This window comes from Coturnix japonica, chromosome 37 (genome assembly GCF_054131305.1).
Source record: "Coturnix japonica strain WE chromosome 37, WE-NBRP24, whole genome shotgun sequence".
NCBI lineage: Eukaryota > Metazoa > Chordata > Aves > Galliformes > Phasianidae > Coturnix > Coturnix japonica.
The window spans coordinates 1,625,402-1,637,472 of NC_140699.1; the positions used below are offsets into that span (position 1 = coordinate 1,625,402).

Here is a 12,071-nt window from a genome sequence, read left to right on the forward strand (position 1 = left end):
TTACAGAAAAAAATATCTCAGTTGACTACAAACCTCGCTTTGTACTTGCTGAATTTGTTTCTCGGCATCAGAATGTGCTGTTTATCTTGCTCCACAGCTGCTGCTCTGAACAGCTTTTCTTGTATTCCCACAAGAATGTTTGTCTTTTAGATCTGCATACTCTTCTTCTTTCCTCTGCAAATCTTTTTTCAAATTCAGTACAAGGGCAGAACTCTCAGAAAGAATATTTTCTAGCCTTATGTGAAAAATAAAGAGACAAAGAACATTACTGTTACACATCTCATGGAAACAGCAATTACAGCTTAATCCATGCCCTGCCTGTTGGTTTCTATTTGTAAATAGATACTTAAATCTATCTAGACCAGTGACAAGATTTAAACAATTACTTTTGAATTTCAGCTTGCTTCTCATAATCAGATGCTGAAGCAATAAATTATTCAGATGCTATTCTGAGGGATGTACAACAAAACCACCAGAAATCCCCATATTATTCTTCATTTCCTTGCAAACTCCTGTTTTCCTTTGGAACTCAAGTAGCATACCAAAGCATCCTAAAGTAGTAGTTTGGCCATTGATAAGCATGCAGATGCATTAAGTCGAAGGGATGTTCCCATTAACTATTTTTAACTCTAGTTCATTCTCAAAGGGCTCTAAGTTAACTCAGTGGTTACTTACGATTCTATACGTTGCACTTTCTCCATTTCACTCTTTTCCTTTTCCCGAAGAGAATGTTTCATCTGCTCCAAGCTGTTTTTCAGCTGCATAACTTCTTGAATCAGATTTGCTTCATTGCTAATTAACTCTTCAAAATTTTTGTCTGCATTTGCAGACTTCTCCTGCAGAGTTGCTGTAACTGTCTCCAGATTAACAATAATAGATTCTTTTTCTTTAAGTAATTCATTGAGTTTTGACACATTGTCTTCCATTGTCTTGGAGGCCTCCAGGCGATATTCAAGCTCTCTTATTTTTACCTCACAGTTGGCAACTTCCTCCTGAAATTGTGCAATCACTCTCTGATCTTCTGCAGTCTTTTCTTCAAACTCCTGAGTTTTCTTTTCTATTTGCTCATGTAACTGATTCACAAGATCATCTTCCTGACTAGTCTGAGTTGTAATCTCACATAGCTTCATTACAAGTTGACGATTATGATATTCAGCATTATTCAGTCCCGCCTTTAGGTTTTCATTGTCTTGAAGCAGTGCTTTGATGTGCTGACTTTTTTGTGAGGAAACATCAACAATACTTCTGCATACTTCCCAAATCCTTTCAAGACTATAGTTAAAGGAGAGGTCCTGCACAAGATCTGAGATGGAAGAAGTCTGTGACTGAATGCATGCAGAACTAATTTGAGATGTCCCTGGCTCATCTTTTTCAGAGTCTGAGGAATCCTTTACACTGACAAAGTCAGTACTGATGGCGTGAAACTCTAAGTGACATTTGTATAATTCATCTAATTTGGTCCGCATTTCTTTTACTTGTGACACTTGATCAATTATACATTCTTTGGCAACTTCTATGTTGTTAGTTAGTTGGGCATTTTTGTCTTCTAATGTCATATTTATAGATTTCTGTTCATCCAGTTCAGAAGCAATTTCCCGATAATCAGCTTGACCCTGCAGAATTTGTTCACGGAGGGCATCAGCTGTTTCTTCAGAAAAAGAAAGATCAATACGCAGGCTTGTTACCTGCTTACTGAAATCTTCTTTTTTATTTTTTTCTCTTCTGCATTGTTCTTCAAGCACAGTTAAATGATGTTCCAAGATTTCAGTTCTTTCCCTCAGTGCTAGTACTTCCTTTCGGTACGCGGAGCACTTTTGTTTCATGTGTTCAATTTTCTTTTGCTCTACAGTGTTCTTTTTCTTTCTCTCATTTACAACTACTGTAAAACAAACAAACAAACAAACAAAAAAAAAAGGGAAAAGGAATGTAGCTCAGATTGATTAAAATCATTATTACATAGCAGTTCACAACACCAAGTAGCAACTTCTAAGTGAAAAACTGTCGTAATATGCAAGCCATGCCCTCACATCACATAGTATTTGATACTAGTGAAGGAATTCAAGTCCTCTGAACACGTAATCAGGTGCCTCAGATTTCTATACAGAATTAACAGCAAAAGGTTTTCAGTCTGGAAGAACACTTTTACCATGGCACTACTCAAATCTTCCACTCCACACCAGTAGAAAATCTAATTAGATTTAAGAAACATGGGAACGAGATAGATAATTCACAGCTATATTCTTTCTATCTTCCGTGCTTCAGCAATCCCCATAAGGCAGCCAGGAATCACTCCATCTACATCTAAATGGTAGATAAACAGTTCTCTAAGAAATTTCATTCCAACTCACAGTCCTCTTACTTTCAAAAGAAAGATAAAACCCTGGACAAGTTGATCACTTAAGTGTTGATATCTGTCTCTCTTAATCAGTTGATCTCTAAACAAAATATGAGGATTCCTACTTCTGTCCACACTTACTCTTTTGCATATAAAGTTCACGCATAAAGTTGTACAAATTTGCAGATTCAAGTTTCCATAAATATTCCATTAGCTTGGGGCTGTTTTTTTCTTTAACTGGTGAGCAATTAGCTAAAATCACATGCATTTTCTTTCTATCAAAAGCAACTTCTGCTGTATTTCATCATTGCTTTAGAATCCAGTTATGTCCATTCCATAATATGCATACTTTAAGTATTAGAAAAATAAATATAAGTCAAGACTTACTAGGGATTGTGTCACCACAACAATATATTCCATGGCGATTCTTGTACAGTCCTTTTATTACTACAACTACAGAAATGCAGGATTTTATAGCACCCACGTGCAGCCTGCATTACATACAGATTCACATGTACTGCATGGAAACAGCCTCTTAAATCATCTAAGGAGTTTTATATACAGCCCTCAACTGATTTATAAGTCATACTGTAGAAACAGCAGTGGCATATTCCACCCCAAACCAGGTTTTGGTTTTGACTGCTGCTCCCAGCAACACTAGTGAGGGGAATATTATTTATAAGTAATCTAAACACTTTATGCTGAAAACAACAAGCAAGCACTAAAGCAAGATAAATAAGACTAGGGAGAAGATATGTAATGTTCAGTCTAGAAGCTCCTTACACAGGAAGTAGGGAAAAAGCATTATTACAGAGCATAGGAAACAAGACCTAAATGCTCAGAGAATGGTGTAAATACCCTGAACTTGAAGCTGAGATAACCTAGCATCTCCTAAAACACTTTTGCTCGTGCTACTTATATAACTAATTCTACAAAAGAACCAGCACAACATACCTGTGCTCATTGTTCTACTGTGTATATTTAACATAGCTAAAGAATATATACTAAGCGGTTTTTGAAATTGGATGCTATTAATACTCACAAATAGAAGAAAATTTTAACATGATTGAATACTCAGTACTTCTTAACAGAAAACTTCATGCTGACATTGTGACTATCAGCTACCCATTTTAATTCCTATGTGGAGCATTGCTGTCATTAATTGTTAAATGAGAGCTTTGGTCATATGATTAGAGCAAACCCACTACTATTTGGAGTATGGAGGAGTCCACATCCCTCCCTCAGTCTCTGGTAAGATGCTCACATTAGGATTCAATATTTATGCCAAATAAAGGCAGCAGGGACAAATCATCCAAGAACAGCATCTCATCCAAAGAAGGCCTTGACTTTCTCCCTTGCACATATTTTGCAAGAGGAATACAAGAAAGGAAGGGACTACAGCTAAGTTTTAGATTTTCCCTTCTACATTGTATATGCCTTCCGTAATTCTAGGAACACTGATGCTCAGCTGTGCCCAGAAGTGAAGTTAAATGCATCAGAGCTTATCCAAACCATTTTGCTCAAATATTGCCCATGAGCGAGCAATTAGCAGGTCGTCAACAATTTTGATAGTTGCTTAAGGAAACAAACAAACAAACAAACAAAAAAAAGCACTTGAGCAGCTGATGCTACTCAGAAGATCAGCAAGAGCAGTTGAAACAATCCTAATGAAACTGCTTTAAAACTATTACCAAATCTGCAAGTGCATCAACAGATGAGGAAAAAGCAGCAAAAAGGAAAAAAATAGTGCAAAAAACTTTGATTCTTAAGCATTCAAAAATGAACAGCATAGGACCTTCTGAAAAAGGGATATTTACATAACAGTTACTTCTATTTACAGTTTAACACAGTGGCTTTTCTCCTTATACCATAAGGTACGCGCTTCACAGCCTTTTGCTTCCTATCCGGAATAGGAAGCAATTTATTGTTTTGGAAGACACCCTGTTCAACGATGGAAGAAACTGTACCTTTCTTTGGAGGTGGCTCTTCCACAGTAGGCTTATCCTCGTCAGTACTGTGCTTTCTTCCCACTTCCAACTCAGTTTTCTCTTGTTTCAGTGCTTTAACTGAAAGCACTGAAAATTGGCTGCTTTCAGTTCCCTTATTAGTGTTCTCTTCTGCCGGTTCTGCTTTAATGGTAGTTAAATGGTAGGTAGTCTTTTCCTGTATTGATATAAGATCAGTTACATTGAAGCTTAACAAAAGGAGCACTTAAGTCTCAGTAATCTTCTGTAGGCAAATATTTACACAAAACCATACAGCTAAAATATTTACCCGGTGACTCTATAGACATCGGTTACAAATCTCAATAGCAGACAGAACAAGTACACCTTCAGATAATGACAAGTGCAATACTCGGTAGAGTATACAAGGGAAAGCAAGAGCCGAGCAGGTTACAAAGTAAAAGACTTGCACACAATCAAGAGTTTACCAGTTTATCAAAGAATTTCCTGTTTCCAAGAAGTCAACAAAATTACAAACATGGTCAAAGAGCAAACGGTCAGCTCTCATACAAGTTCATCACATCACACTTCTGCTAAGCTGCTAAAATCACTTTCATCGTGACAGATATAATCCAACCTTAAAGCTTAGTCAGCTCTGTCACGCATATTTTAGATTGTGTCCTTGACCACAAGTGAAGCTTCCTTACTTACAAGATGACGATTGTTAAGCCATGCTGGCACTGCCAAGGACTGATTATTCATCTTTAGTAGCTTATGAAAAGAAAAGCTTCAAAAGTGTTCAGGCCACACAATCTCACAGATAGAGTTGGAGCCTTGTTCTTGGAAGAAGTAATAGGCGAGGACATGACTACTCATCACAGTCAGCTTTAATACCATGGAAATACTAAGTTGCAGTGATGCAGACAGTCAAAGACTAAGGAGGGTCAAGTTGCTAAGCTTACAAGGTTAGAGATCTGAGTGACAGAATTAACTATAAATGTTTTCAGAGCTACTTCAGGCTACCAAACACCAAAAAATGAACAAAAACCACCAGAAGTGGTATGCACACATACTTAATCAAGCTAGTCTTCACATATTCAGTAGCTCGCAGTACATTAGTCAGGATAAAGTTTTATGGACTGCATAGAACGTGGAGATATCCTGATAACGGAGCCTACTGGAATAGCATTTTAAGCTACCACAAGTTGGTATTAAAACAATTTTACACAACATCTTCTTGATAAAGTTACCTCAGTTGCTTCTTTAAGTTGCTCAACAGACTCATCCAATTTAATCACCTGCATTTCAAAGTCTGTAACACACAGAAAAGGTTGTATTACATAAGTAGCCAATAGATAGTTTATCAAGTAATCAATTTTTCCAGATATTCTAACGTTTAGGTAGCTTTTGAACAGATTAATTAATTTGCATGTGGTCTTCACTTATTGGGAGTGATTCAAAAGTTTTCTATATTTCTTGGAATGAAAACATTGCATCAACAAGACATAAAGAAGAGTAGAGATTACAATATAAAAGTAAAAATCAAGATATAGATATATAAGATATATTTAACCCCATACTTATGAAAGCGTAAAGCTGCTAGTTGCAGTTTAAAGGAGAGGGGGGAAAATAGAAAAGAAATAACCAAAAACCGTGGAATTGCTGAACCTGAATATACACAAGGAACAAACTATCACTTATCTACAGGCTATGGTTCCAAAGGTAGAACATCTCCTCTAATTCCTACTCAAACTGGTTATTTTTCTTTTAGATTAATGAACTATTTCTGTCTTCTACCTTTCACATCGCATAACTCACCTTTGTTCTTCTGCATCAGCTCTTCTTCAGTTTTAAGTAGTTTGGTGCTTTTCTCTGTTAGCTCTTCATTGGTCTCCATCAGTTCAAAGTTAGTTTTCTCCAGCTGCTTTTCAAACCAGCCAGTATCTTCCTTCGGGTCCCCCAGGGATACAATGGAACTATGTGCTGCCTCAGCTTGCTCTTTAATATCCATGACATCATAATGCACAGAATCAAGAATGCCCTCAGGATCAACACAGGTGTCAGGCACTATGCTATGTTCTCCACCCTGAAACGTAATTTATAATCAGTTAAAACTGGTGAATAGCTGACTACATAATAGCTGTTATTTCTACAGATAGTCTGGATAGCCACTATGAAGACAGTCATACAAGAAGTTTTTAATTTCAGCTTCAAAACCCACCTCACAAATTCACATACAACATGACAGTGATTCGTATGGGGGGAAGATAAGTGGCATTCTAGTAACAGCTAATATATTTTATAGTATTTGATGACCACGCTCCCTTTTTTTTTTTTTTTTTTTTTTTTAAAATATTACCCCAGATTGATCTCCTTCAAATTTAACGTACAAGTTCGGACTCCCCTTTTCTTTGTATACAGCGTAAATTTTCATTTTGTGTTGCAGAAACAAGGAAAACGCCCAAATTCCCAAAGCTTTCTGAAACTGTTCTTAAGGCTCAGCAACTATTCCTGCTAGATGAAGAATAGATGTATCTTGCTCATCATACAGCAACACAGCATGCACTTCTTTGTAAACAGCCTTGTGTTTCTATAAGATGTGCCCATAACATTTAAATAGTAAAAAGGAAAATATTTAAGAAAAAAAAAAGAAAAATACCAGGGTGTCATGGTTTAATAATTTTGTAATTTTGCTATCAGTATTCCACATCATAACATCATATAAAGCATGAATAATTTTACTGCTCCCGAACACTTGCAGTATATTGATGATATTGTTGTGTGGGGCCATACAGCAGCAGAGATTTTCAGGAAAAGAAAACAGATAATCCAAATTCTTTTGCAAGCTGGTTTTGCCATTAAGCGCAGCAAGGTGAAGGGGTCTGCCCAGGAAATCCAGTTCTTAGGTGTAAAATGGCAAGATGGGCATCGACACATCCCAGCAGATGTGATTGAAAAAATCACTGTTATGTCTCCTCCCACCACCAAGACAGAGACCCAATCTTTTCTGGGAGTAGTGGGCTTTTGGAGAATGCATGTCCCAAACTACAGCCACATAGTGAGCCCCCTCTATCAGGTAACACGGAAGAAGAATAATTTCTCATGGGGTCCTGAGCAGCAGCAGGCTTTTGAGCACAGAAAACAAGAGATAGCCCGTGCCGTGGCCTTGGGGCCAGTACGGACAGGACAAGATGTAAAGAACATCCTCTACACTGCTGCTGGAGAGAAAGGTCCCACTTGGAGTTTGTGGCAAAGAGCTTTAGGAGAAACCCAAGGCCAACCCTCGGGACTTTGGAGTCGAGCATATAAAGGGTCTGAGGAGTGCTACACTCCAACTGAGAAAATCTTAGCTGTGTACAAGGGGGTTCAGGCTGCTTCTGAAGTAGTTGGGACAGAGGTTCAGCTCCTTCTAGCACCTCGCTTGCCTGTGGCCCCCCTGTCACGGACACAGGTAGATTTTTGTTTAAACCGTGACAACTACCCAGAATGCAGCATAAGGGAATTTTTGCCTAGAACTCTGGAGGACTATTTGTAACTCAGAAAGGTCAGAGATAGAAAGTTCACACTGATTTCTGGGTCACCAGCCTCACCGTACATCAGCATTTTTGGTTTTTAAATGATACATAAAGTTCTCAATGGCACTGCTCTAGTCGGTAGTTCTTTCCCTTTCTGTGCAGCTTGCTCTGTGCATGGCTTGTGAACCGCTATTCAGGCCAGACAGCTGCAGCCCCAAAGACCTGCCATAAATGTACAAATTCTACCAGGATAATGTCTTGGTAGTGGAGAAACAGGATGCGCAGTCATATGGCTCTCACACATACCTTGTACAACCAGCTTGGCTCTGGACTGGGCATCACCAATGTCACAGGTGTACACGTCACTGTCACTTTTCTCCAGATTTTTTATGCACAGCTGCAGGTCTCGTCCTTTCTGTGCCCTCTTGTATTTCCTGCCAGGCCTGAGCTCAGCAATGCCTTTCCTCCATATGACGAAGGATGCGGCTTTCTCACTCTGACATGTAAAAAGTGCACTTCCACTTTCTTCAATTTTCACATGTGAAAGTTCCTTGATAAAGTAATTAGGTTTTTCTGGAAGGAAAAAAAAAAGGATGAGGGTGTAGGACAAAGGGATTTGTTACCACAACAAGTCCCAAGCATACAGAGGTGTCCTGAATCTCCTTTGCCCTCATTTCAGAATATCACATAGAGATGCAAAGAGTCTAAGAAGACCACAGAGTCCACCCATTTACATAGGTCTGATAATTCCAGTAGATATCTGGAAAGTTCAATACCATTATACATGCGCTGGTAGGATCTCATCTGATAAACTGCATATAGTTTTGATTACACATATTCAATATAGACTAATTCAGATTGCCATCTTTTCTTGGCTCACTAACAACCAAGATCATAGAACCATAGAATGATCACAGAATCATAGAGTGGCCAGAGTAGGAAAGGACCTCAAAGAGTATCTAGTTTTAAACCCCCTGTCAAGGGGCCACCAACCACCAGACCAGGCTGCCCAGATCCACATCACACTGGAGAATCATTCGGTTTCCAGATTATTTTAAGGAAAAGATTTTAATCCAACGTATTTTCTGAAAACTAAGAATTGATCCTGCTCAAGGAAACAGAAGAGAAAAACATCACCCACAGGATGCAGATATTTACCTTGACTTCTCTACATGCCATCCCCAGTGTGCTTTTCAACTCACCTTGCACAGTGACCCTGGCTTTTGTTTCAGAGTCCTCTGTCACACAGGGGTACTCCCCACTGTCCTTGGCAGTAGAGTCATGGATGATCAGAATGGCCCCACTTCCCTCCTGCTGCAAGTCGTACTTCTGGCTTTTTCTGATTGCTTTGCCATCCTTGTACCACCTGATGTTCAAATCCGGTTTTGACAGCTCACAGCTCAGGCTGATGTCCTGCCCTGCTGCTGCTGTCTTATCCTCCAGCTGTTTTGAAACCTCAGTAGGTTTTCCTGGAAGAAAACATGCTTTTTGAGTAACATACACTTAGGGTAGGATGCCTCTCTCAAAATACACGCATCTACATGCTGGAGATAAGTTAGAGAGGCACTTGCAACAGACGCCATCCTACAGCCAACAGTAATCTGCAAAGTACAGACAATAGAATTCCAGGCAGCATTTATTCTCTCTTAAATCTACCCCATTGAGGATGATGAACCATGTCTGAAAACTGCCTCTTTCTTCTCTCCACTCATCACACTGGGAGCCTCGGATGATGCTCTCAGATGCAAATGATCTAGATAGGAATTTGTTGTACAGCTAGATGATGTGAAGGCCATCCCTTCGGCTTATACTTAGAGGATATTTGCTCCCACAGTTCCCTCAACAGAGCATTCCTGATTTACTGTTAATGGAACAAGCTGTAGTGAGATGCCCATTTCCAACACTACCCCAGTGCTTTGGGTAGTTCTCACATTTGTGTAAAATGTTTTGTCCTTTTATTAATTTTTAAGAGAAATTCTCAGTGCTTCGAGGTTCAAGTAGAAGGTTGCTATTCACTTTAACCATATTATGAGTTAGCTCTCACGTCAATCTTATCAGAAGACAGTTGAAGGAATCAGACCCCAGAATCTCTCCCATCTCATTACCTTTCACAGACAGAGAGGCTTTGGAGGTTAGACCACGGGCAGTAAAAACGACTTCCCCAGCGTCAGTAGGAGTCACACTTTTGATAATGAGAGTATATTTCCGACTCACGTTAGAAGCTTTAAATCGCCCACCACTTTCCACTCTGCTTCCATTCAGTGTCTACTTGAACTCATCAATGCTTTCATGGGACGGAATGCATTCAAAAGTACAATCTTCTCCCTCCTGGATTTCAGTGGTTTTCAGCCGTTTGCTAATGCCACTATTCAGCTCTGGAAGATAAGAGATAGGTTAGTATGAGGTTTAGATGGAGAAAAGGCATTTGTGACTGACATGAGTAGCAGTACTGGTGTTTTAACTCAGGATTTGCAGAACATGGCTGCATTCCTTACTGATGTATTCTCTAAGACATCTCCACTCAGAATTACCAGAAAGCTATAAAAAAAAAGAGACGTGAATCTCTTGGCTTTGCTCTGGAAGAACTACAAGGAGAGCAGCTCAGTCCATGGAGCACAATGAAGATTCAATGAGCTACAGAGGGAAAAACCTAACAGAGAGGACAACTCTAGGATGCTGCGTGAGAAAAAGGGTTTTGCCTACGACAAGAAATTAAATGTTTCTATTAGCTAATTTGTTACCATCCTACCCCTACTGGTGTTCAAACCATTTCTCCATTTTAGGGATGTTTAGAAAGGAAATATTTCCAGGACATTCTTGATGTGTTTGGTGATTTTCATGGCAAAAGGAGATACATTTACATCAAAAGTAATGGGAATTTTCCAGACATCACTGTGCTAAATTGCAGTAATACACTTCTATTGTAGAAACTATTAAGGCTCGTGCGGGAATAGGTGTAAGACATAGTGACCACACTGAATGTGCTTTCAGCACTCCTTTACTTTCCACAGTACTTACCCTGAATGCCGACCTTTGATTTGGCAACATCACTGCCAATATCACAGGTATAGAAACCTGCATCTGACTTCTCGAAGTCATGGATAAGGGGACATAGGGTCTTCCCAGACTGTAACAGCTCATACTTGTTGCCAGAAGTGAGCAGAACACCGTCCTTCTTCCACACTGGTTTGACCTTCTCTTTAGAGACTTCGTATTCCAATTTAATCACACCCCGCTCCTCACCAAAAACATCATCCAAGGACTTCATGAAGACAGCAGGGCAAAACAGAACAATGTGATACAGAAGTTGAGACATTTCCAGTTGCTTTCAGATTTTTAAAGATGGATAAATAAATCTTAACCAGTACTGACGACACCAATATAGAACATAAAGCAGTTTCATGTGTGTTGACTGAATGCACTTTATGGAATTCTGAACTAATCAGTAGGAGAATACAGGGAACAGGAGGGACAGCCTGCATTGCCTTGGGTGGGACTGATATCATATGAAGTAATTGGGATGCAGCTCTTCTAAAGCTGGAGAGCTGGCACTGCCCTCACATGGAGCAGAGCTCATACAGCAGGCCACAGGATTAAGAGGATAAGCTGCTGAACACTTTTGATTTTCCTGTTTTATTGACTCCTTTTATCTATCTTCTATTTCACACATCAGAGGTTTACACTGGGGAAAAAACTTCCACCAAATGCAAAAGAAAGGAGAAAGAGGAAATCCTTCAAACTCTGAGCGCATAGAGTAAAAGAGCTTAATTGCTGGGGAGAGCAGATTAGAATCACAGTACCCTTAGAATTGGAAGAGACCCTTAAAGGCCATCTAGCCCAGCTCCCCTGCAATAAAAAGGGACATTCACAGCTAGATCAGGTTGCTCACAGCCTGGTCATTAGTCATCCCAGAGGCAAAACACACACTGAATGATCTCTCCCTGCAGTCATAAATCCTTGGAGACAACAGCATTGACACTGCATGTTACTGAAGCAGTAAAAGAAACTGCTCTTGTAACTCTCCTTGTGGTAAATAAAATGATGATAAAAAGCAATGGAATGCTTTGGCAGGACACCAAAACCATCCTCCTTCGTTGATATCTGCTGCAATGGAACCTTCCACTGGAAGAAAGCCTCTGATGACTTTTCACCCCAGAGAGGTCAGCTTTAGAAGCAGGATTGCTGCACAATAGAATGAACTGGAGCTCCTTAGCATCTCTTACATCCAGGAGGGGTGTGATCAGACCCACCTATCACCTTCAGGTGCGCTTTCTGACA

At 39.5% G+C, this 12,071-nt stretch overlaps 2 protein-coding genes across 2 annotated transcripts; both read right to left on the bottom strand.

Moving 5' to 3' along the window:
• Window positions 1–671: 671 nt before the first annotated feature.
• Window positions 672–6,348, bottom strand: LOC146754867 (kinesin-like protein KIF20B). The gene is made up of 4 exons (XM_085526482.1): window positions 6,097–6,348; window positions 5,529–5,590; window positions 4,303–4,498; window positions 672–1,879 (listed from the first exon to the last, which is right to left on the bottom strand). The coding sequence occupies exons 1-4, from the start codon at window positions 6,287–6,289 to the stop codon at window positions 672–674; spliced, it is 1,659 nt and encodes a 552-aa protein (XP_085382608.1). The 5' UTR covers window positions 6,290–6,348.
• A 3,534-nt stretch (window positions 6,349–9,882) lies between these two features.
• LOC146754868 (immunoglobulin superfamily member 22-like) lies at window positions 9,883–11,557 on the bottom strand. The gene is made up of 2 exons (XM_085526661.1): window positions 10,812–11,557; window positions 9,883–10,168 (listed from the first exon to the last, which is right to left on the bottom strand). Exons 1-2 carry the CDS (start codon window positions 11,107–11,109, stop codon window positions 10,059–10,061), a joined length of 408 nt encoding a protein of 135 aa, XP_085382787.1. The 5' UTR covers window positions 11,110–11,557; the 3' UTR covers window positions 9,883–10,058.
• Between the last annotated feature and the right edge of the window lie 514 nt (window positions 11,558–12,071).

Bases quoted from the DNA above. Each gene is read 5' to 3' on its own strand.
- LOC146754868 (XM_085526661.1), bottom strand. From the start codon at position 11,109: ATGTCTCAACTTCTGTATCACATTGTTCTGTTTTGCCCTGCTGTCTTC. The intron at 10,169-10,811 runs GTAAGTACTGTG...CTTATCTTCCAG, and splicing joins ATCAAAGGTCGGCATTCAGG to AGCTGAATAGTGGCATTAGC.
- LOC146754867 (XM_085526482.1), bottom strand. From the start codon at position 6,289: ATGGATATTAAAGAGCAAGCTGAGGCAGCACATAGTTCCATTGTATCC. The intron at 5,591-6,096 runs GTGAGTTATGCG...TGTGTGTTACAG, and splicing joins GCTGATGCAGAAGAACAAAG to ACTTTGAAATGCAGGTGATT. The intron at 4,499-5,528 runs GTAACTTTATCA...ATATCAATACAG, and splicing joins AACTTAAAGAAGCAACTGAG to GAAAAGACTACCTACCATTT.